The 24,956-nt window shown below is 34.5% G+C and overlaps 4 protein-coding genes across 9 annotated transcripts; 1 reads left to right on the top strand and 3 right to left on the bottom strand.

The window, feature by feature from the left end:
* Window positions 1-307: 307 nt before the first annotated feature.
* Window positions 308-1,809, bottom strand: LOC118439480. Its single transcript, XM_035860807.1, has 2 exons — window positions 1,482-1,809; window positions 308-871 (listed from the first exon to the last, which is right to left on the bottom strand). Exons 1-2 carry the CDS (start codon window positions 1,586-1,588, stop codon window positions 391-393), a joined length of 588 nt encoding a protein of 195 aa, XP_035716700.1. The 5' UTR covers window positions 1,589-1,809; the 3' UTR covers window positions 308-390.
* A 7,744-nt stretch (window positions 1,810-9,553) lies between these two features.
* LOC118439440 lies at window positions 9,554-14,149 on the top strand. Its single transcript, XM_035860743.1, has 2 exons — window positions 9,554-12,426; window positions 12,778-14,149. Exons 1-2 carry the CDS (start codon window positions 10,551-10,553, stop codon window positions 13,650-13,652), a joined length of 2,751 nt encoding a protein of 916 aa, XP_035716636.1. The 5' UTR covers window positions 9,554-10,550; the 3' UTR covers window positions 13,653-14,149.
* A 281-nt stretch (window positions 14,150-14,430) lies between these two features.
* LOC110860947 lies at window positions 14,431-18,686 on the bottom strand. Of its 4 annotated transcripts, XM_035860744.1 has the most exons (10): window positions 18,553-18,686; window positions 18,141-18,358; window positions 17,523-17,718; window positions 16,801-17,231; window positions 16,477-16,663; window positions 15,826-16,187; window positions 15,576-15,758; window positions 15,018-15,279; window positions 14,722-14,874; window positions 14,431-14,641 (listed from the first exon to the last, which is right to left on the bottom strand). In XM_035860744.1, exons 2-10 carry the CDS (start codon window positions 18,342-18,344, stop codon window positions 14,610-14,612), a joined length of 2,010 nt encoding a protein of 669 aa, XP_035716637.1. In that variant the 5' UTR covers window positions 18,345-18,358; window positions 18,553-18,686; the 3' UTR covers window positions 14,431-14,609. The 4 variants fall into 4 exon arrangements, 3 of the variants coding, with proteins under 3 accessions (XP_035716637.1, XP_021965754.2, XP_035716638.1); XM_022110062.2 differs by having other exon boundaries at window positions 14,431-14,874; XM_035860745.1 differs by having other exon boundaries at window positions 18,141-18,679.
* Window positions 18,687-20,976: 2,290 nt separating this feature from the next.
* Window positions 20,977-24,956, bottom strand: LOC110860925. Of its 3 annotated transcripts, XM_035860742.1 has the most exons (9): window positions 24,778-24,956; window positions 24,397-24,611; window positions 23,987-24,182; window positions 23,041-23,471; window positions 22,768-22,954; window positions 22,279-22,673; window positions 22,018-22,200; window positions 21,519-21,777; window positions 20,977-21,178 (listed from the first exon to the last, which is right to left on the bottom strand). In XM_035860742.1, exons 2-9 carry the CDS (start codon window positions 24,598-24,600, stop codon window positions 21,018-21,020), a joined length of 2,016 nt encoding a protein of 671 aa, XP_035716635.1. In that variant the 5' UTR covers window positions 24,601-24,611; window positions 24,778-24,956; the 3' UTR covers window positions 20,977-21,017. The 3 variants fall into 3 exon arrangements, with proteins under 3 accessions (XP_035716635.1, XP_035716634.1, XP_021965732.2); XM_035860741.1 differs by having other exon boundaries at window positions 22,018-22,673; window positions 24,778-24,952; XM_022110040.2 differs by lacking the exons at window positions 23,987-24,182; window positions 24,778-24,956 and having other exon boundaries at window positions 22,018-22,673; window positions 24,397-24,522.

Raw genomic sequence — 24,956 nt, 5'->3', positions numbered from 1 at the left:
TATCATTAAAGCAAACTACCTACATAAGTATTTAGATGTAAAGAAAATAAATTACTCCGGATTCAATACTTAAAGTTTAGCAAAAAATAATATGTCAATTTCTGTTTCCACTTCACCAAAAATTCTAACGTGTCTCATAAATTAATTATATTTCCTGTAGAATATCTTACCAAAGACTAAACTTTTAATGATATTTACTTACTGGAAAACCTGACAGAAATGCAAATACATGTTTAAATACATACATGTGATGTGTAAACTAGATTGATGGCAATGTAAATAAATGAAATACGATCTAAGCATTAGATTCAACACTAAATCAATCCCATAAATTTATTCGCATATGATATAAATACATAAATATATATCCGTTGCAATCAGTAGTGAATTTCAAACAGTTCCTGAATTTGAATTCCTGGCAGTTCCTGAATTTCTAGATTCAGCCGGTGTCTCAAATAATGAAAAACAGACCTGGATTCTTCTCAGCCAGATACACGCTGGCAAAATTATGAACATAAATGCAGACCCGACATAAAGATACATTGATGCCAATATAAATTCTTCCGGCGATTTTGAAAGTCGCCCCCCACTCATCATCATCATCATCTTTTTCACCAGGCAGATCCAAAACATTGTAAAGAAAATTGTAAGAGCCCCTCCAACAATGATAAGCCATAAGTAATCTGGTCCGTCAAGATTTTCAGTTGGTACAACGGAGTACATCACAACCCCCATAATTCCCACGCCCACCATGGCTGCGAACAATCCCGTCAAATATGTCAATTCCGTCCTCAATTGAACGGGAAACAAGGTGATGAAAACGATACCAGACAGCGTCATCCCAGTTATATAATACATAACAAATTGAGACCTATATTTAAAGGCAATTGAAAAACAATTAATTTGAAAAATTGTTGTGAGTATTCTGCGCAAAGTAATCCGGTTATGTCCTAACTGGCACCAAATATATTACCAATGTGGTAATATTTATTAATCCATGGATTAGTTATTGTAATGTTGGTAATTTGGTAATAAATGATTACCCAACTGCAACGTATGTATGTACATGTTTGACCCTACACTGATAAGCGGTAGTAAAATAGATAACTTTCAAATTCAACAACCCACGTTCAAATTTACATCAATAGGTATGAGTACCTTACGATGGAAATTTGCTCAAGAACCGTTGTTTTTTTTGTAGTGAATTTCCATGCACCCATTTGTATAAATGCAACGAATCGGAGCAAAATTATGTCCAAAATTCATAACTTATATCATACCACAAAAGTATTTACATTATAGTGTACTGGCTCGGTAATAATTATGAACAAGTTTATTACAATGGCAGCAAGGTAATACATACATATCTGTACATATGTATGTATTTACCTGCATACATGTGTTGGCACCGCATGATAATAAATAATTTTTACCGGATTACTATGCAGGTGCATATCATTAGAAGCAGTAAAAAAACTCACGGAATTAGCGAAGTTAGGACAGGTAACAAAATTGCTGTAAATATGGTGACGAATCCCAAGAACATATAATTTATCATTGACGTTTCTTTCATCCATCCTGGTTGCATTTCAAGTAACAGGACACAAACAAAATCTAGGACAAACGAAATTACAGCCACGGAGTAAACAAAATATTTCGAATCCGGATGGAATAAGAAATCCTTCAGGGCCGGAACAAACGCGAACTGCACAGCAATTAAAAACGTCGCCAAAACTTGAACACACAGAATGGTGAACACACTCAGAGCAAAATCGCTAAACGTGGTGTCTATATATGACCTCACCGGTTTGGTAGCGATTTGCTACAGAGTTGTAGTAAATATGTTCCTATGTTGTAGTATTTCCCTACTGCGCTGTTACGGTGAGACAAAATGTGGTAGCAAATCGCTACCAAACCGGTGAGGTCATATATAGACACCGCCCGGTAGCAAATTTGCTTACTTTTTACTCTGAGTGCACTTTCCTGTCAAATTGTCAATGAAACATTCAGTTCGATATTTAAATGCATATTTTTAATAATTCAATCAATGTAATTATTCATAAATTAAATAGTTTCACCTGATAAATCCAATACGAATTATGTTGTCAGAGTAGGCATGAGAATCTCTAACAAGCTGCGCCGTGCTTGAGGTTCGACCTGGATAAAATTGCAACGGAGGAGCAGATTCGTCAACTTCGGCATGTTGTGGAATTGGCCAACGTGAATTTCTGCAGACTGATATAGGAGCACTGACAATATTTCCTTCAACTTGATTAAAAACCGGTTGTGACATTTTACAATTTTTTGACTAGTTTGAAACCAAAAAATATATGACTATGTGTAAATAAATAAAATCTGTTCCAGGTTTTCCCTACCAAACACACTACGGAAAATTTTGTTTCTGACTTCTGCAAGGGAATTTTGCAATTGCTAATTTTTATCTTCAGCAATGATTAATAACCTTCTTGTTACCTTGAGTAAAATGTGAGTTAATGAACCACATCAACGGCTATGCTGATCCGAGTTATTTGCTAAATATATACATTACGATGGAAAGGATTTTGTTTACATTACATTCTTCGTTACATATGCATGTAGAAGGATGTATGTAACTAAGTAATGCATGCATAAAAATACGATAAGATATGAAATCTACGTCAGCATTATATATGTTGCAGAGTGTATGTACAAGAAAAGTAAGCATATACTGCCTTGTTTTTCGTGGAAGGAAGCAATAAACAGTTCTTGCAAATCTGCTAACTTGACACATACTTTCCGCAACTTCGCATTGCAAGAGCATGGACAGTGAAATCGTTTTAGCATTATATCTTGCAGATGGATGGTTGACTTGCCGCTGTCCATACTAAGCTCTCGAAAGTAGAAAAATTAAATATTGGTAGGTAGGTATGCATGTTTTGCTGCATTATTATCAGGGTGTCTCTACTTGAATGATTTAATGCTCATGGGTATTGCTGTGTGATCATTTTCTTGCAAATCAGAGGTCGGGTAGTACATACATGTGGATGTAATGCTACAATATACATATGTATATATACATCAGGCAGGAAAGTAAATTTCAAAGTATTTACTAAGTTCTAAATTCACTGATTATTTATTAATATAATTTACAATTAATTTTTTTCACAAATATGATTTACAAAAAAATAATTTAGGAAGAGTAACAATCAAATTTAAATAACAATATTACCTCGATTTATATTAAAAACAATTCTACCTATTTTTACTGCGGAATGTCAAAGAATAAAGAACAATGTCAAATAATTAAACAATCATCTGAGACCGGCAACTCGACAAGTAATGCGGGTAAAATGTAGTGGAAATGAGTTTTTCGAGTGTGGCATAAATTGTCATGGAAAATTGTTAGGTCGTATTACCATCACACACTTATATTATTTCACCTAGATATTTAATTGGAGAAATATAGTGTCAAATATTGAAATCACAAATCTGAAGAATAAATTTGAGTTTCCTATATCCAAAACGTCGTAAATGAATGTATTGAAATATTTATGTCACATGTGTCAACCTAATCACTAACGTAAACACTTTTGTAGAAGGCTTTTACATTTTGCAATAACTAAAAGTGTTATTTTACACTGCATTAATCGCCAAAAGTGTGTAATTATTTTCCCTACTATTCAATGTTTATATATTATGTAGGTGCATTCATGTTCTTTTCACGTGTGCTTCTATGAAAGCCTGAGGGTAACTTGGAAAGTAACGTCTGAAGATTGAAGACAGGCAAAAAATAATTTCTGGAACGTCTACGCACTTTGTACATATTAATGCAATAAAAAAATATGAATGTCCATATTGTGCACGTGTCGTTTTTTACGCTTGTTGAATCACATTTGCCTTCACCTTAGCAAAGGTTTGTAAAAGTTTTTTCTGTTGTTGTGCATTTCTACTAGTAAGCAAATAAATATGACTTGGTTACATAGTGCAAAATTAAAGTAATATTTTTAATCAGTGCTACCACTGATATGAAAATGGCATCCATTTATTCAGTGCAACTGCGTTACACTAATATCCCTGACACAAAAGCTTGTTATAAATTAACTTAAGTTCAGAAAATCCGTTAACTAGGTAAAGCTCTATAGCTGATTTACTTCGTCCAAATTGGACGGTCCAATACATATATCCCATAATTACCATACATCAGTGGACATTATACAAATAGTCAACAAAGCCGAATAAATGCATGTTTGCACTCCGATTATAAATCAACAGTCAATATTTTCCAGGGTTCGGCTGTAATGTTGGCAAGATATCAATATCATTCGACCTATGTAACGCAAAAGAAATTATATGACTTTTAATTAGATTGCATTACATTTTAATTTATACGGTCTATAATCCTACTTTATTATCAATGCTCATATTTGTGTTTCTTATGAATTTTTTCGCATGTCGTTTAAAAAGACAGTAAGATTTACAGTACATGGATCTTAATTTTTTAAAATTAATTGCAATTTCGTTAAGTTGCTTCATGCGCAAACAAAATTCAAATTTAGCACGCAAATGATCTCGTATATTATTAGGTAGGTCAGCATACTTGGCACGAAAAAAGATTCCAAATTTATTCCTTAAGTTTACATGTTTAGAATATAGTGAAGAACACCTCACGAAATGTCATCTTATAAGGTACTAGTTAATTATTCAACGTTGCTCCACATAAAATTAACCAGGAAAGCCTTAGTTCACCACAACGGGAGAAATATGTACATATATTTGTCATTGGATGTTCTGATATCAAGTCACGCAAATGGATACGTATGTATATGCAAGTTATGGATTTATGTATGTCGCTCGCATTTAACGTAATATAATTTATTCCATGAAAACCCTTTTAAGGCTCTTGGCCAATAGAATTACAAGTTCTTCATTTACGTCTTAAAGGGCTAGACCAACTGCTCGGCAATACGTTAGGAGCTTTGAAATATTTTAGTAAAATGTTAAAATGTCTACAAAGCATATTCACATTACACTCCTGCTGATCACGGTGCCATCAGTGTTCGGCAAAGATAGCATATCATCCGGTAGTTTTGAATATTTTTGTAACTGTGTAATCAAATTCGTAACATTAAACGATACATTCGAGTATTCCGACCTAACAGAACACCTGATCCATGTCAATAATCCAAATACCTTGATCTTCACTGTCAGCGGGCGCCTAAACTTTTCTAACCTATCCATCGAAGACGAGAAAGTTGCGCGCGACTTTAAATTTTATGAGACTTGCACGATAGCCGTTTTTGTTAATTTTGGCATTGAGGATAACCAGTTCCGCTTTGACTACTTGGTTTTTACTCGTGACGTCCACAGAAGCTTGGTGCATTCCACAATGATCCTTATTTTTCGAAGACCCAATCACCACTTAATGATGCATGCGCACAGGTACGACTATGTGGTGCCTTACAGAGTTTTCGCAGTTGATTTAGAGCAAGAAGTGCTAGACCGAACGTCTATATTAATTCATCTAGAATTCAAATGGTTTTTCTACTGTACCTACTGCAAAACAATGTTTATCCCGGTTCGTTACACGTCGCAGATTAAGACGTTAACTGTAATGTCGCTACACGCTCACGAGTGGATGAACGACGTTTCGATCGGGGCAGTATACATAGATAGGTTTAAACCAGGTGGGATCTGTGGCAAAGGGCAGTACCATATCGCACCTACTAGGGAGCAATGTTCAGTCTGGGAGAAGCAGTACTTAGTTATGAGCAATATTTTAAATGTCACTTTTCATCAATTTATTTTTGGAAAAGAACAGCCATGGCGATGGATTTTCAAAAGTGTTATGCGACCTTGGTACCAATTTTACTACATGAATACGTTATTCTCATTCCATTATCACGGACGCGACCTGATATACTGTAACTTCAACGTCTGGTCAGATAATTCGGATTTTGACGTGTGGGTTTCCCCTTTCCTCACAGGTTTGGATTAGTTGGCTTGCATTCATGGTGACTTTAGTGATACTAAGATTTGTGATTGACTTCTTTAAACCAGAAAATATTTTGAACTTCGATGTATTAAAAAGCATTGTAGGAGTTATGTTTACAATTTGGGCGCTGTTTCTCAGACAATCGGCAAATAGTAAACATCTCTCAAGTTGGATCATGGCGTCTTTGCTCTTCGCAAGCCTTGCATTACTTGGCAAGTACGAGGTGCACGTGATGGAAAATCTAGTTGCGCCACCGCCATTTCAGAAATTTCGTACTCTGGCCGAGTTCCTTTTCAAGGGTTATACCCTTGTTTACGAGTCGGAAGAGTGGACTGGAGTGTATTCACCAAGAACTCGCTTGCAATGGGAATTTAATGAGATGTCACTTGGCCAGTTTCCGCATGACAAAACCATCGTTATCATGTAAGTATCTGTAGGGCAAATTCTGAATGCCGTAGCTTATGCTAATTCAAAACTTTTTTATGCCTTGTTCAGCTAGTTTTACTTATAGATTTAATTAATTAAATTTTCAGGTACAACTGGAATAATTTGACTAATTACGTTACTAAGGAGAGTTCAAAAATGGGCATCCTAATAAGGGATGAAGATCGCGCTCAAACTGTTCTCTACTTACAAAATTTACTCCTCAAAGGACAGTATGAGTGTTTGGTGACACACCACGTTGCCCTGTATGGGCATTATTTTTCTATTGTGGATAGCATTTTAAGACACGAGATTGGACAGAGTATAAATGGATTGGAGATGGCAGGTATGTTAGAACTGTGGCTGCGACGGTTTAATCACTACCTTAAATTGAAAGCGGCTAAGTGGGCAACAACGGGAGTGGCGTCACCTTTTATCTCTATCAACACACTGTCATCCTTGTTCACCGTTGTAGGAGTAATTGGTCTTACAGCTGTTCTACTGTTAACAGCAGAAATTATATTAGGTAAAATAATACTAGGGCAAATATGGGGATTTAGTAGAATTGTTGTATGTGTTGGATTTACAAAGATGCGGTGGTATTTTTAAATCTGTAGTCAAATTAATTTGGTTTTGCCACGCAAGTACATAAATCGAAGTCTTACTTAACCAACTAACCTTATGGTAGATCTAGTATGTACAGCCGTAGTATTTTCTGTATGCACGTCTTATGCGCATGCCACGAACCATAATGCTTCGTGGTTCGTGGGCTTCGTGGTTATTAGGCCACGCACATAAATACCCAAACTTTCGATTTTCCTCTATGTAACCTAACCTAACCACTAAAATATCTAAGCCATTGTAATCTTGCGAATAAAAAGGCGACATTGTTCTAAGTACATACACTGTCGCTAATAATTTAGTCGTTGAAGTCATCTCCATAAAAACTAGTTAGAACACTATCAAATTAATTACCCACCCTGCAAGTAAATCCAATTTGGGCAAGCAAGTACATACTTAATTGTCACGGTTGAGAATCGAGGGAAAGTTTTATTTGAGAAAATTGTAATATCTGCTCTGATTTTGTGATGGTATGTGTTTTACGGAGAGAGCGAGAGGGAAGAAAGTTGTATTTTTAGCAATCATGGTTTGTGTACCTACATTCTGTTAAAAATATATTTATGAATTCATGTATGTATTCATCTCCTTTTATGTACATGTGGCTTTATTTGGTAATGAGACCGGGATCCAGTGAGACATACGATTAAGTGTGAACTGATCTGCTTGAGACTTTCAGTTCTTTTTCTAATAATTTCCGTCCCTCGTGGACTTGTCCATTTTTACAATTTTCATTCTCATCTTTTCAACATCTTAGCATAGTCACCACGTCTTACTTTTGTGAGCGTGACATAATTAAGGAAGATCTTGTCTTCCTTAATTGTTTGTATTAGTTGAATACCCTTATCATAAAATTTTTTCAAAACCCGGAGGCACCACTAGCTGTGAAGTACAATTCGTAGTGAGAAATTAACATAAAACTTGTGAATAACAAGGACACAAAGATTGACAGTGTGCAATATACTTGCGAGATTTACGAATATCAATGTGAGTACTGTCAATCCATAGATAAGGTGAAAGTAAATAAACACGTGGAAGTATACATACATAAAAATGATGTCTGATAGTATCAGATATCATTTATATGTATCACACTGATATCAATAGGCATATATAATAACTGGGCCATAGCCCGTGTGCAACATAGGTTCCAGTATACGTTGAATATCCACACAATTTCACATTCTAGATAAGATTACTCCATTCTCTGTCTGTCTATGGGGAACGCACCCCTTCAATGTATTACAAACGGTAGCATTGATGTATAGGTGGATGGAGGTGGTCGTGAAGGCCTTATTTAAATTTTAAGTAAGGTTAGTTTAGGTTTCCTGTGTTTCTGTGGAATCTCTAGTGTTTCGGATGTTTTCGTGGGTTTGATGGTGTTTGTGTGGGCTCTTTGGTGTTTTCTTGGGGTTTCCGGTGTTTCTTTGGTGTCAGTAGTGTTTACCAAAACATCGAAACACCAAAACAGCAAAACATCAGCAACACCAGAGAGTCCTCAGAAACATCAGCAACCTAACCTTACATACCTAAAATTTCTATAAGCCCTCCCGACCGCCTCCATCCACTTCTCCATCCACCTATCCGTCAATGCTACCGTTTGTAATACATTGAAGGGATGCGCTGCGCACAGTCAGACCGACAGACAAACGGACAGACACAGAGAATGGACTAATCTTATATGGAATGAAACACATTCCATAATATATTTAATACCCTTCCAGCATTCCAACATTTATTGGACAGATACAGATTATAGGATTTAAATTAAATACCAACATTTCTTGTCAATTACATCCTTCAATCAATATCTTCGTAGCAGGAGTGAACATATACATACATATTCGTATACATACTTATATGTACACGAATTCTAGTGGGAAATTATTATTACTGTACTCTATAGGCCGTGGGCCCGAAAGGGTAGCGAATTCGTAAATTAATAAATGAATAAATGTAAACGAATTCAGTTTACATCTTTAATTGCATCACCGTCTGCTTGTCAGAAATCAGTCACTGATTAATCTGGAGAAACATATGCATACTGCTATGAATGAAAATATGAATGAAAATAAGAAACAATGTTGTCTAATAAATTCCGTTACGATGAGTGTTTTACTTAAGTATCTCACAAACTGAAATTGAAAGGTATCAGTGGTGTTTTACTCTAGAAAATCCGCATCATGTAACAGGAAATACTTTTTTTATTATAATGTAGTCCACCCATGGATTACGTCAACTCAACAATATGTACAACAATATCAACATATTATGTCAACAATAAGTATGTACATAGTTATGTCATGCCTTATCAAATACAGCAATGGATATTAGACAAATCACTTTTTCACTCATATATATATATAAGTAAATACTAGTGTAGACTTATAAACTTGTATATACATATGTATTTACATATTTTATTCGCTTGTCATTGTTCAAATGTTTAAAAAGTGCTGAACTGATCAAAATAAAGTAAAATTGTTTACACTGATTGGGGTAATCTCAATATTAATATACTCCGATTAACTGTGTGCCTCACCTATAAATGACATCAGCTCGTGTTCAAAATTACAATACTTTGTTGACTTACCTGTTGTTAACTGCAGTAAATAAATTTCTGTGCAATACATAACTTGAATGAAAAGTGCAAATTTTCTCAGTCACATCGTGAGAAGAAAGAAAGTCTCAATTTTCGATATCCACGCCGCAAAACATAAGTTACCCCCAAAGTCTGTAAATTACAGAAGTCATGTCTTACGGCTACTCTAAGGGTAAAATCACTGAGGATATTAACATGGAGAATGAAGACGACACAAGCGAAACTGAAGACAATAGTGAAAATGAACAAATAATTGAGCTGGAAACGTGTGAAAGTGAAGAAAACAGTTTTAATGCAAAAGAGCAGTGAAAATGGTGAAATAAGTGAACTGGAAAAGAGTGAAAGTGAAGAAAATAATGAAACTGAAGAAGGCAGCATGAATGCAGAAAATGATGAAACTGATGAAGATAGTGAAAATGAAGACACCAGTGTCAATGAAAGCATATCAAATTCATCAGTTAAGCCGGCTAAGCGTAAAAATAAATCGCTTCCGAGAAATCTTGGATGTCAGCTTCATAAAATTAAAAGCAACGCTTAACATTGATGACGAGATAATAAAGATAATTAAAACTTATAATGACAAAGAACTGAAAAAGCGAAAAGATGACCAGGTCCAATTTAAAGAACGGCAAATTCAACCGCAGAATCTGCCCTCGAACACCTACAATTTCAAAACCGTCTTCTACGAAAGAGTTGTTCCTTCTTCAGCCCCTTTCTCAAATTCGTATGGATTGAAAACTTCCAAGAGAACCGTTTCTCAATTATGCTTCTATTACCGACTCAAAAAAAAATTCGGCAACATATATAAACAGTAGCGAGACACAATCATACGAAGCATATGTCGTAACGACTGCATTCGCATACATACCAATTCTGCCCTTTGCTGATTACTCCTTCGTGAATAAAATTGCTGCCGTACTTTTCTCCCCGGATGGAATGTACTCTGACACAAACAGACCTTTATGGGGGAGTGATATTAAAAAATCTAGGACCTCAAGAACTAACAAGATTCCATCTCGTTTGGATTATTCGTTTATGCTAAACTATGAAACTACTTTGCGAGAAAATTCTTCTCTTTTAGAATTGGCATGTTTCCCCAAGAGAAGCAAAGTATCCATTAAAGCTGGTGCGGCTAGGATACGCTTCGTGAAGAAGATATCCGCTGCGGATATTTATAAAATACTTGACCACTTTTCAAAAATTATGAACGACGAACCAACTTACGAGCACAACGTTACTGGTATAAAAAAGGAAGAAGCGAAATATCCAAATATTCACAGAGGTATTGCAAGTGTTATTCCAAACGAACATATATCAGAAGGTGAAACTGTCTATCAATATTTAGACAAACAATTAATCGCCGCATATGAAAATATACGAGTAAATCCGTCACTTAATAATGACCTGCAAGATTTGGAGTTTTATGATAAATGTATAGATGACTATGTATCTGGAAGTGAGTACCGATTAATAAGAGAAGACATAAAAACTGACGCAGATCGTATTGTCCACAAATGGAAATATCCACCAACATGGCTTGACGTTCATGAATGCATAATAAAATTTGCAAATGAACTTCCAATAAATAATACAGTGCATCCAATTAGTTTCGCGACTGCCATGAAAAAGTTACGCTTTTGGTATAAAAAGCCTTGCGATTCAGACTTTACCAAACGTACAATACTGTCCCTGTTCCAAGGAGGATTTGTGACGGAGTTAAATTCGACAACAAAAATTAGATGGAGAATTAGCAATATTTGGTGCGAGATTTTTGACGATGCTCTATTAACAATAGAAAAGGAGTTTGTTGAGAAGATAAAACGCTACCTAATCCTACCAGGTAAGCCTGGGTATTTACCGTTTCACTATAAAAGGGATAAGAACGCTAAATCCAAAATGCCACGAGCAAGTGGTGATTCCGCACCACGTAATAAAAAATCAAAGACGGTTGACGATGATAATGAATCAAAGGCTCGAGAAAAATCCTTATATGAAGAAATTTACAACTATTCCTACCTACATAGCCCTGGCTATTTCGTTGGGGACCAGGTAGAAGATTATAATATTGAATTCTTTGATATTTTATACACCAGTGAGAAATCTGCATTCTTATACCACGTTAAAGAGAAATTTGGACAGAATACACGAAATGCTGCTTCACAGCTACGCATTTCATTAAGTCTTGTACTAAATAACATTATAAGTGGATTCCCGGGGTTCCAAAATTATGCCCGCCTTGCTGAAATAAACGGTGACAATTTCTCCAAAAGATTTAGGTCTGAAGATGATTTAAGAAAATGTTTAAATTCAGCAAGTTTTGTGTATGCCTTTGCCGACTCAAATAATTCCAGCGATTGTATTAATTTTGCTGATGAGCGGAGCAGAAGTTTTCAAATGCGATTTGACACATTGAGGAAAGGCATTAATGAAAAAGTTGAGAATGCTTTGAAAAGGAATTACGATACCGAGATTGACCGCTCGATAAAACTATTTCAGGAAAGACTAATCAGTCGTGGGTATCTTTTACGTTGCGGATCAATTACTGCCAAGTTACTATATGAGACAGAAACAAATTTCGTTAAAGAATTTGTAGGAAAGAATCCGAACACAAGCAAAATACTATGGACTGGAATTTTGAAACCGTTTACAAAGAACTATAACTCGCTTCTTGCTAAAATTGAGTTGATTGAATTGGCAAACTATATAACGACAAGAAACAGGAAGTTTAAAATCTGTCAAATTCCTTTCGACCACACAAACCAGTCTTCACAAGTTGTCCCAACTGACGGATCGGTGCACTGTGACGAAAACGGTATGTGTTTTTCTTTGCTTAATATTTATTTAGAACTTATTATTATTATCCGACATACATAATACATAAGTACTTGTGTACCCATACATATGTACATATAAATATGCCGCATTAGTGCTGCAATTTTATATGTTTGGCAGTAAGTTGAGGCAAGTCTCTATCTACATATACTCTATTTCTATAAAGATATTTCCGAATCACAAATAGTATCAAGCTCTTGTAGATATATATGAAAACTTTGGATATGATCAACGTTGGTAGTTTTCCATCACAAAAATTGCGATGGCCTCTGAATACACACATACATATGCACATAATTTGCGTAGTTTTAATTACTTTTTTTGTTTTAAGATGCCATGGATATCCAAGATGCGGATACAGAAGTGGTCGAAGAGACTGATGAATATGAAAGTATGGATATTGGTACAGAATGGCCCAGTCAACGGTATGGAATTTCAAATCCTGGTAACACCTGCTATCGTAATGCAGCCACACAACTCCTTTTGGAAATTCCTGAATTTGTCGCAATGTTTTCATCAAACAATGCTGATTCTCAATTAAAATCTTGGATTGGGGATAGAATTAATGAGACAAGGTCATCAAATTCCTCCAACATAAGACCATCAAGTCTGACACAATCACAATGCACGCTCAGCCAAATCTTAGGCACACCAAATATGTTTGTAGAAGGCGAGCAGGATGATTCGTCTGCATTCCTTTTGGAAATAATAGATAAATTAGGAGATACATTCAAGCGATTGTTTGAATTTGGTGTCGTAAGAACTAACCAAAATTTTCAATTAGAAGGAGTATTAAATATTCCATATCCGGATAAAAAATTGACAATGAAAAAATTATTTAATAAATATTTGAAAGGATTTGGGAATCGTGCTGAATCCATGAGAATATCACTACCCTCCAATTATCTTATTCTTACGTTATCCATATTTAACAATAACTTAGTAAAGTTCGTATGCAACAAGATTACAAACTTTGCAGATAATATTAGTTTTGTGTCAAATGGCAAAAAATATATTTATGAAGTCGTTGGTTTAATCTGTCATATTGGGGAAACAATCAAGGGAGGTCATTATGTTTGCTTGATAAGACGTGACAATAAAAAGTGGATAGAATATGACGATAATAATGCACCACGTGAACGTAACGTTATTCCAAGTGGTAAGGATCCCTACGTTATTCTCTATCGAAAGTTGGTTGACGAATAAGAATGTAATCAATTCAATTAAAAATCTGTATATACCTAAATTATGTTTATACTACTGAATTAAATATTTTGAATGCGTCAAAACTATAAATAATAAGAAATTTGGACACTTAACACCGATACAGTCGTTACGTTTAATTAACTTTTTCAAATTGGGTTCGGCGGTGGAAAGAAAACCTGTATGACTACTAAACAATGTGTTGTAAAGGGATAAAGTAATTTATTTATATGTATTATATATGTTTATCAAATAGATGCACATATTTAATATCTACGTTTCTAACATATCTGATTTGACACAATCTATTCCAATTATTTATATTTTCGGATTCTGTTAAATATATTTATGTACATAGAGTCAATGTTGACCGTTAATTAATTTCCCATTTAAAATGTTTCCCTTTTCCTTTATCAGCTTAGCAACTTTATTTAATACATAAATATAATTACATTTCATTGTATGTATGCAACATATGCATATTTATCTATTAGCTAACTTTAAATATATTTATCCACATAAATACATATGAACTAACTGGAAATAATAAAACCTATAAAATAATGTACCCATATTTTTTAATTCGTGTACTCAAAAATTAATGGTCTAAGCGTTATTGCCAGTGCACGGTGTATGTAGACATTTAATTTATCAAAGTGAAATGCAAAATTGGATGTCTTTGGTGGGAAAACCTATTCTCTCGCTCCTGATATGTTTGAGGGGAATGTTTGTGCATGCTTTGTAAGACGAATTGATTTTTAGACAGCTTCTTAAAATGTTGTACAGAAATTATATTCGAAACTGTATTTATTACATAATTAACTTTAATAAATTGACAACAAATATCTACTGAATAAAATCATTGAACAATCCGGAATTGGAATTATGAAGTTGTACAAAAATCCATACATATCTCCCACAACCATTTTAGAATGCCTTAAAATGTCTGTCATTGAAAAACTAACTCTCCCTTTCAAATAGTATGCAAAATGCTAAATTTTAATAAATAAATTTTAATATGTCAACTTGATAAAATTTAAACTTTACGTGTTCCACGTTATTTTTTATTTACCTAACTTCTTCATGTGGCCTCGGATTTTATTAGATCCATAACAAATCACCTCATTTCTCATATCTTTCTCAACAGAAGGTGACCATGGACCGTGGTAATAATCTGGCTTGGAGACAAAATCAATTCCTCTTGAGGTAAGATAGCGGATGACATCTGAAAATTTATAATGAGAATTAAAAATTTATTAACTAAACAAATTTGGGGAAAGCTTAATTAATATGTACAAAATGTGTAACTTTATTTAAACAATTATTTTGCTATTTTTTGGCTTGGATTTTTTACGTTTTATTGCTTACCAATTATTAGACACTGCTTCTCTTCATCTAATTGTTTCCGTTCTGTATTTTTCTTGCCCTTCATTGATCTTCCGGAGGGTGTGGAATCGCGGAATTCGTCCTCATCAAAGATATTTTTAAGTAAAAGATTTCGTCCCATGTGGATCGGGCCATTGGACTTGTATAACGTCTCTGTCGAGGTCCACGTCCCTTTGGAAAGAGCGTGGCTTCTTTTAGCTTCTTGCATTATACCATTCGTTAACTTAATTGGGAAGCGAATCGTCTAAAAATATTATGCAGAGGTTTCAAATTTTAATACAGGATGGTCCAAAAAGTGACCCGACCATGGATCAAAATTTCTCGATCCAATTCTCACTTGCATGTAAGTTATATAAATTTACTAAATTTTTGATCATGGCTATACTTTTCTAATACATACATATGTAAATGAAAAATGCTGTGGATTTGTAAAACAGTGTGAAATCAAGCATAATGTGTTTACGAATCTTAGGAGCTTAAAAACTGTTCCATTATTACAGCCCTCTAGACATTTTATGTTGATAGTCTTTAATAAATTACCAACGATATATAAGTCGGGTCTTGGTATTCATCCCTCAACAATTTTGGCTCGATCCCATTAACGCCTCCATTCAGTTTGAGCGCTTTTAGTTCCTCCTTATTCAGCGGTAATTCAACCCAGCTAAAATTGGCGCCGTCATGATCAGTTCTGCTGACTCCAATTATTCCAGGATTCTGCGTTATCTGAGATATGTACAAAAGGCAATTCAGTATTAACTGAAAATTATCCTCGAATGGTTTCACGCCTTACGTTTTCCACGCCTAAATTCATTATGCCCAAAACTTCCAAAGGCGATGGTAAATTTCCGAGGTCTATATTTTCAACATTTTGAACAATCGGTAAGACCAATGGTGTGGTCGGCGCTTGTGGTAGAATAACGGATGCTGAAGTGCTCGGAATCCCTTTTTCAGCTGATGAAATGCCTACTTGTTCTTGCAATAAGTCTCTTAGCCTGCCAAGAACATTGTTCCTCCCATGGAGAAAAATCTCTTTATCGATCTCGATACATTCTTCGACCGTGGGGTATACGTTGTGAGATGGTATTTGGGAATCATACATTTCTTCGTATCCCTGCTTCATGTCCATTATGTTGTGTAGGAATTTCGACGCGCCTGTATTGTAAAGAAATTTTTAGATTTGTGTCTGAATTTTCGCTTTATTCGAAATGATCGATTTGGTAAGCTGTTTGAAACTTGGAAGAATTTATGTAGGAAACATTTCAGAGGAGATACGCATTGTAAAATTTTTGGAATTTTAATTAAGTGCATAATTTTAGGTGGAAGTAATTAATTGGGAAGGTTGATCCTGGGCTGAGTGGTTTGCTACATGCCACCGAAGTAATTTTTAGTTTGTTAAGTTTTTGTCCTAATTTTCGTATAAAATCGTTGGTTAAAAACTTACGGTAAATTGCCAGCATCTGAACAGCGCAAAGGGATTCGACTCCAATGAAGGATTCCATTAGTTCGACAGTGTCACCAAACTGTAGTCTGATAATGGTGCTTGACAACTTCGCAGCTATTTTTGCAATTGAAATGGACCCACTTTTAAATGCGGCTTTCCATCGTTCCTCACTAAATTGGACGGCGTCCTAAAGCAAACATATTATTAAGGTATATGTATATAGGTCCAATACCCAATATCGTAACGATTTTAATTTGTAAGATTTAAAAAAGAATTGATTATTAAAAATTTAGTATTCCATATTTTTTAGTATTCAAATCATACCACGATTTGATCCGTATTCTGCGTAATTGTGCCTTTCGTCAATGCAGCAGCTATTTGAGCCGTGTCCATTTTCATATCTCTAACATTGCCGGAGTTTCTCACCACAGTCACACATTTTCTAAACATTTCCTCATAGTTGGTCTCCTCTCTTGCCACATGCTCGAGAAAATCTCCAAGTTCGTCGGGGAGGTCGCGATCATCCCAAAAATTATCGACGATTGAATCCATTCTATCAAAGAGTTCGCCAGTTTGGGACGGTGCATCCTGTTCTACGCGAGGATCGAATCGTTTGAGTACGGATCTAATATTGGATGCTAGATTATCGTCCAGAGATGGAAATTTAGCCATAATTTTGTCAAAACTGGACGGAAATGACCACGGATTTATGTACGAGGTTGGATTAAATTTCGACATCATGAATATTATGGCTCCTGAAATTTACAAATTTATACAAAAATTGTAATTATTGAGGGTATTCATAGAAAGTTTACACCCTACGAAATTTAGAAACATAAACAGAGGTTTCGCGAATTCTGAAGTGGTAAATTCATGCTTGTTAAATTTTAAAAGCAGAAATTAAAAACAGACAACAGACAAGCTATTCATTACAAATTTACGTATTAGCTTGTAATAAATAGTACTAAAATTTAGACCCACGCAAAAAATTATTAAAATTATTACTTATGGAAAAAATAATTATCTTAATTGGAATTTTGTCTCACGTTCAATAATTTTGAGCGTGTTGTGTCTCGCAATTCTGTCGGCGATGATGATACGACGACATTCCGTGTGAACGATCGCCTTCAAAACAAATTTTGTGGTAGATTCGAGGTCGCGTTGGTTGAAAGCTGCTGCCCAGGCGGCTGGTTTAATTTTAATTTCGAATAGATTTCCAAACTTTTGAAGACCGCTTGGGACCTATAAATTATAAAATAATGTTTTTGTTTTTACCAAATATTTTATTAAGATTTTTTAAAAGTCATCATCACCTATACAAAAAAATTATTACATTAAAATGGTTATCTATGTGTGTACATAGAACTAAATTAATGGAGATAAAATTAGACTTTTTTTAAACTTAATTTAAAAATTTAAAGTTGCTCTTTAATTTTATTAAACATGATTTCGTGTTTAGAACTTTAGGAAAAAGGAAAAAATAGATTAAAAATGTTTAAAACTTTAAGTGTAAAATGTATTCTAAATTTGAAGCGTTGCCCTTGGTTGTGTAAAACTTAAAAGATAAATTATGTACTAACGTGTTCGTACCATCGTACCAGAAGTTTTCACACATTCAAAACATCACATTTTTTCAACATATTTTTTTATTTAAAAAAACTTACCCTTGTGATAACCAGGTCATAATTCAGGAACGGCTGATAATAAATAATATGTTCGTTTCCCGTCTTCTTCGTCAACGAAGACTCCGGTTCAGTTCTGACAAAATATTTTCTAGATTCGCCAATCTCTCTAGGAAAATTTTCTTCCATGAATTTCTGCGTTATGGAAACTTCACGTGGGCGTTTCTTTCCTCGAGATGTAGTCATTTTTCTTACACTGGCTATAATTATTTAAGACAAACAATTTTTTTTACTATTGCAAAAATGTAAGATTGTGCGTAAATTAAATTATAACTCAAAGGTAATGCTCTCAAAGAAATTCTTCTAAAAAAAGATCACTATGGTTATACAGGTTTATATGCGATATGTAAAATTGCACTCTTTAAAGTTATCTATCTCTATCTATGTAATGTACCTCACACTAAATTATTGGACTTAGACAAAATCGTTTCCATAAAAAAAATAGTAAACCATGACAAAGTTTATCGACTTGTTGATAAATTTGTTGTAAATGATGTTCACAAGTAGTTTACACTAGCTCAACTCACCACTGAATGATGCAAAAATCAGTCAATCAACATTTATATATATATGCAGATACTCACAATATTGTTTTGTATTGGGGAAGGATCCTGAATGAGTTGCTGTATGTCTAATGATGAATACAGACACACCATTGGAGACATATCTGCATGTGTATAAATCGGGGGTTAATAATAATTTACTATGCACAAGTGGAACAGGATTCGCAAACTTACCCACTAAATATAATGCAATTTAGACCACCATTGACGTATGTATTTATGCACATCAGTAAATAAATACATATGCACACAAAAATTGGACACGTACTTAATTAAATACTCCGTTGGGCTCCATTTAATAATCGGCGACTGAAATATTATATACTCACCGGCAGGATAACACTTATCCCACTTGTTTTATATCAGGTTAGAATGTTTGACTTGAGTCACTCCATTCATTCATGAAGGATTTCAGGCTTCGTGAATGGTTTTCATAAAAACCTGCAAATCTTCATGAAAACCATTCACGAAGCCTGAATTTGCCAAAGTCCGTGTTACTTTCATGGAAGTGTTCATCTTAGATGAACATCTTAGATGATTCATCTACCATGAAATGTTGCGTACTTTTGTAAATACAATTGCAGGTTGGAGCAAATGTTTGATGAAACGCCCTTCAGGATTAGACGAATGGAGAAATTATGAAAATTTTTATTGCAATTAAGTGAAAAATCCGAAGGTTGGAAAAAATTGAATTTATATTTGTCTATTTTCCGTTAAAAAAATTTATACACTAATTGTTCATAACTTGATGGCATTGAGGAAATCGTATTGCAATTGAGACGACAAGGACATATGGACGCGTTTCGTGGAATTCCTTGGATACCAGTGAGTCGCTCGCTACCTAATTAATTCGTTGGTTTGGTTTAACCTCGCTGAATTCGGAGAAATTAATCTGTGCAAATATTTAAGTTGGGATGGATTATATTCAAACAATTATGAATTTTGTCCCAATTTACAAACTCCAACATAAAATAGTTAAGGTTGAAATATAAGCGGATATTGTACATAAGTCAAGCTACTTTGAAACGTAAAAATTAAGGGAATATTTGCACCATTAATTTGTATACAAGACTTATGACCAAAAATTATGCATTATGAAAGGGTATCTATTTGATTCCATCATATAGAAATGTAATACTCTTCATCATATATATTTTAGTAAAATTCAGCCGTAGTTAATATTTGGCGAGGAATTAGTATCTTCTGGATATGTATAGTTTAAACTTTTAATTAAAACCTGGCATATTAATAGTAGTATGAAATACTAATAAGTGACAATAACTTATGGTTCCCAAACCGTGATAAGTATCTGACGCGAAATAATTTACAAGGCACGCGCAAGCCAACATTTTGTAAGAGAGTTAATATGTACATACATTCATAATGAGAGTGTTGCTCACCAAGAACTACCCATAATTACTGAATATGTGGTAAAGACTTAAATCATCATAATTATAGAAGGGATTTTTTACTATTTTTTATTTCCTTTTAAAATTTTTAAATATATACAGAATTTTCGAAAAACACAGGATTTCATGATTACTTATGCGACACAAATTTCATCCACTCTAATACCATTAATAAAATTATTCACAGTTTAATTGATATAGTGGAGGGTGCAAATAAATATTTTATGGAGATTGAGACTCAATCTACAAAATATCGCATCATCAATGTCGTCTCAACTTATTATTTATAAACGCACGTGAACTCATTAATATTTACAAAAGTTTAAACTCGTAAGGTGTAAACTTGTGACTTCATAACGATAAGTGATACATACGTATGTACATATGTATAACTTATAGTTATTAATTAACAATGAATTTTACTATGCGTAAAATGGCACCGTCGCATAGCGTTTCGTCTACACGGTCACTACAAACTATGTAATTAGCAGGGCAATGCATTTATTTGGAAATTCCCAATCTTACTTGTTCGTGGATTTAGTATACAACGCTGCGTACGATACGCCTATAAGTGACCGAGAAGGTCCTTTCTGTTGCTTGGAAAAAATCACGAATGCTTCCTTGTACGGTCGGTATGATAGGATTGATGAAATTGAGTCATGAAATTGTTATAGTAACAAATTAAGAAATGTAAAAAACGAGTAAGCTGTTGAGTTATTTTGAAATTTATGTATATACATGTAGGTAATACAAATATATATATTTATCGATAAACATGTCACAGATAAAAAAATTGTATACATAATTCATTTACATTAGTTTCTAATATTTTTCTCTAGGGTGATGCATTTCTCAAAATTTAAGCTTCAATTTTTCAACGTTATTTCTTACCTACCTAATTTCTTTAGGTCACCTCTGATTTTATTTGACCCGTAACAAATCACCTCATTTCTCATATCTTTCTCAACAGAAGGTGACCATGGACCATGGTAATAATCTGGCTTGGAGACAAAATCAATTCCTCGTGAGGTAAGATAGCGGATGACATCTGGAAATTTATAATGATAATTGCAAATACTTCGTACATCCAAATCTAAGTAAAACTAAATTGAAGAAAATATTTGATTTGATTCAAACAATTATTTCGTCATTTCTTTTCACATAAAAATTTTAATCTAAATTAAATTAACAACAAATTTCTATGACGGGATAAATTTCGTTCATTCCACTCAGATTTATGTAATGTTTTTTACGTATTTTTATGACCGAATAATTCCGTGGGGATTTGTACAGTCCAACCAAACGTCTAAACAATTGGAATTGAATAACTCGACCTACCTGGGGTCAGTATATACTTAAACTGTATTTGTTGAAATATTTTTACTCACCTATAATTAACCACTGCTTTTCCTCGTCTAACTGTTTCCGTTCTGTGTTTGGTTGACCCTTCATTCGTCTCCCGGTAGGCGTGGCATCGCGAAGTTCGTCCTCATCAAATATATTTGTAATGAGCCTTCTTCCCATGTGGATCGGGCCATTGGTCTTGTATAAGCTCTCTATTGATGTCCACAACACCTTAGAAATAGCGTGGCTTCTTTTAACTTCTTGAATGGTGCCGTCCCCCAGTTTAAGTGGGTATTGAATCGTCTATTAAATATAAAAGAAAAACAACATGTATGATCTTTCTAAGCATAATTAGGATGCAAATTTGTCTGCTGAGAGATAAAAATTTTCAATCTAAAAGGACGGCTTTATAAAAAACTAGACCTTCGACAAAAACTTTTGCAAATTTCAGCTTAAAAACTACTGCATTACATTAGTTATTACATTTATTACATTGTTATCCAAGCAACCCTGTAAATATTTCAAATAAAAACAACCATTTACCAATGAAATATAACTCTGGCCTGGATATGAATCCACCAATAATATTGGCTCAATCCCATTCAAAGCTCCAGTCCTTTTGAGCAATCTTAATTCTTCTTTATTATGCGGCAGTTCAACCAAATTAAAATTGGCGTCGTCATGAGGTCTAGGACTGACTTCGATAATTCCAGGATTTTGTTTTATCTGCGGTTCACAAGACGACGCAATATTAAGTTCGCTTTGATAAGACGAAAATGGCCCTGGAATGCTTTGGTGCACTACATTGTCCACTCCTAAATTGATTAGGCCATCAATTTCAAAAGGAGATGGTAAATTGGTGATGGGAATATTCCCAAAATTTTGAATCATCGGTTGCACCGGTGTTCCGCATGAGTTAGGAAGTCCTTGTGGTTGGATTATGGGTAAAGTGCAAGGAATTGCTTGACCACCGGACGAAGGGCTCGGGATTACTTGATCTACGGTCGTGACCATTTGTCCCTGGGCCAGATCTCGAAGCCTTCCAAGCACATCGTTCCTCCCATGGAGACGAATCTCTTTATCGATCTCGATACATTCTTCAATTGTTGGGTACACATTGTGAGCCGGGATTTGGGAATCGTACATTTCAACGTATCCATGCTTAACATCCCTTCTGTCGTGGAGAAATTTAGAAGCGCCTGGAATAAATAGTTAAGTTGACACTTTCACTGGTATTCGTCATTTGGCAAGATGTTTTCGTAACAATTTAAAAGTAGATGTTAACAAACTTACGATAAATTGCTAACATCTGCACCGGGCAGAGGGATTCGACTCCTGTAAAGGACTCCATGATTTCTACAGTGTCACAAAATTGTATCCTGATGAGGGTACTGGACAATTTTGCGGCTATTTTTGCAATCGAGGTGGACCCACATTTAAAGGCGGCTGTCCAACGTTCCTGACTAAATTGTATGGAATCCTGGGACATATTTAACATAAGTTTTTGCATTTTAGAACAATGGAACTTTAAAAAAAATAATAATTTTTGGTTTTTTTAAATTATACCACGATTTGATCCGTATTTTGCGTGATTGTGCTTTTCGTCAAAGCAGCAGCTATTTGGGCCGTGTCCATTTTCATGTCGGCTAAATTGCCAGAATTTCTCACCGCGTTGACACATTTTCTGAACATTTGGTCATACTTGGTCTCCTCTCTGGACACGTTGACAAGCAGCTCATTGTAATTCTCAGGAATATTGCAATTGTCCCAAAAACCTCCAACGATGATGTCCATTCTATCATTGAGTTCACAAGATTGAGAAGGCGTATCATGTTCAAAGCGAGGGTCGAAATTCCTGAGCACGGAAGCAATATCGGAGGTCGTTTTATCGTCCAAAAGTGGAAATTGTATCATAATTTTGTCGAAGGTGGACGGAAATGACCACGGATTAATGTTAGAGTTAGGAATAAACTTGGACATCATGAAAACTACAGCTCCTGAAATTGGAAAAAAATTTAATTTAGGATTCATAAAGAGTTATTATTTTTGCTTACAATATGCTCCAAAAAATTTGAGCATGTAAAGTTTTCAAAGAATTTTTCGTGCAAATTAAATTAATATTTTTCGCACAAATTAGAATTATGCTATGAATGAACACCATAAAGTTTAGGGAAATATTTGCCTTAAAAATATTTGCTTTTGAAAATCATTTTTAAGTGTGACGCAAATTCACAAATGTTTATAAAGCCTTAGATTTACTATTGTCTTAATATTCCCAGCATTTTTCTTGACTCAGTGTTTGAACCCACTTTTTTACCACGTTATTTTCGTAATCGCCCACTCAAACACTTTTCCCCTTGGCACACCTAAATGTGCATGTTTGCGTGTAATATGTGAGGCAGCTGTGCTCCCGTGTACAATTGCGTCACAAAAGTATTTTACGGGGTGAGATGAGAATTGTCATAGAAATAAAGTTTAAACACTGAGTCAAGTTAAATGCGTATGATATTACTTTCAATAATTTTGACAGTGTTGCATTTCGCGGTCGTGTCATTGCTTATAATCCGAAGACATTCAGTGTGAACTATTGACTTCATCACAAACTTGGTGGTAGAGTCGAGGTCACGTTGGTTAAAAGCGGTTGCCCAGGCTACAGGTTGAATTTTAATCTCGAATACGCCTTTGTAATTAGCCAACTCGTTTGGGATCTATTGGATTACACAAGTATTTTTACATGAGTAAAGTTACTTAAATATTTAAAAAATTAAGCATGTAGTACAGATCTAATGCGAAAACTAAACTTTTTTAAATGTTAAGCCTACATCCCTAAGTTTTAGAAACAAATAAAATTGGGACCTCTAATATTATACTAGAATATCTTAAAAAAATGTTGGAAAATTTAAAAATTAAATAAAATCCCACCTGCGTAATGACAAGGTCATAATTAAGAAAAGGCTGGTAATAAATAACATGTTCCGTTCCAGTTTTTTTCGTCAATGAACTTTCAGGTTCTGTCCGAATAAAATATTTCCTTGATTCACCAATCTCTGCATGGAAATTTTGTTCCATGAATTTCTGCGTTATGGAAACTTCACGAGGGCGTTTCTTTCCTCTGGTTGTAGGCATTATTCTTTTTTCTGTAGAAGACGAAAGAAATTATTTATTATTACTTACTGTCGTAAAAAAATAATCCACTCGAAACAAATCTTCTAATAAAAAAAGTACTGGTTGTTTTTACATGAAAATTTGCACTCTTCAAGTTTATCTGTATTTTTCACACACTAAAAATAAATAATTGCTTACCTTGCAAAAAATTATTTTAATAAAAATTTTCTTCTAGAATGGAAAAAATTTCCCAAAACGAATAATTTATTTCTGGAGGATGTTCACAACTTCACCAACATGTTCCTAGTTACTCTGCACACCAGCTCATCTCACCATTCGATGCAAAGATAATTTGACAAGCCAACGTTTATATACGT

This window comes from Folsomia candida, unplaced genomic scaffold (genome assembly GCF_002217175.1).
Source record: "Folsomia candida strain VU population unplaced genomic scaffold, ASM221717v1 Fcan01_Sc036, whole genome shotgun sequence".
NCBI lineage: Eukaryota > Metazoa > Arthropoda > Collembola > Entomobryomorpha > Isotomidae > Folsomia > Folsomia candida.
The sequence above is the reverse complement of the archived record's forward strand: the minus strand, read 5'-3'. Positions and strand labels throughout refer to the sequence as shown.

Bases quoted from the DNA above. Each gene is read 5' to 3' on its own strand.
- LOC110860925 (XM_035860741.1), bottom strand. From the start codon at position 24,600: ATGCCTACAACCAGAGGAAAGAAACGCCCTCGTGAAGTTTCCATAACG. The intron at 22,955-23,040 runs GTATAATTTAAA...AATATGTCCCAG, and splicing joins AAAATACGGATCAAATCGTG to GATTCCATACAATTTAGTCA. The intron at 21,778-22,017 runs GTAAATGGTTGT...TATATTTAATAG, and splicing joins GCCAGAGTTATATTTCATTG to ACGATTCAATACCCACTTAA.
- LOC118439480 (XM_035860807.1), bottom strand. From the start codon at position 1,588: ATGCAACCAGGATGGATGAAAGAAACGTCAATGATAAATTATATGTTC. The intron at 872-1,481 runs GTGAGTTTTTTT...CTTTAAATATAG, and splicing joins GTCCTAACTTCGCTAATTCC to GTCTCAATTTGTTATGTATT.
- LOC110860947 (XM_035860744.1), bottom strand. From the start codon at position 18,344: ATGACTACATCTCGAGGAAAGAAACGCCCACGTGAAGTTTCCATAACG. The intron at 15,280-15,575 runs GTAATTTATTAA...TAATATTTTTAG, and splicing joins ACCCGACTTATATATCGTTG to ACGATTCGCTTCCCAATTAA. The intron at 14,875-15,017 runs GTAAGCAATAAA...ATAAATTTTCAG, and splicing joins GAAGCAGTGTCTAATAATTG to ATGTCATCCGCTATCTTACC.
- LOC118439440 (XM_035860743.1), top strand. From the start codon at position 10,551: ATGTACTCTGACACAAACAGACCTTTATGGGGGAGTGATATTAAAAAA. The intron at 12,427-12,777 runs GTATGTGTTTTT...TTTTGTTTTAAG, and splicing joins GGTGCACTGTGACGAAAACG to ATGCCATGGATATCCAAGAT.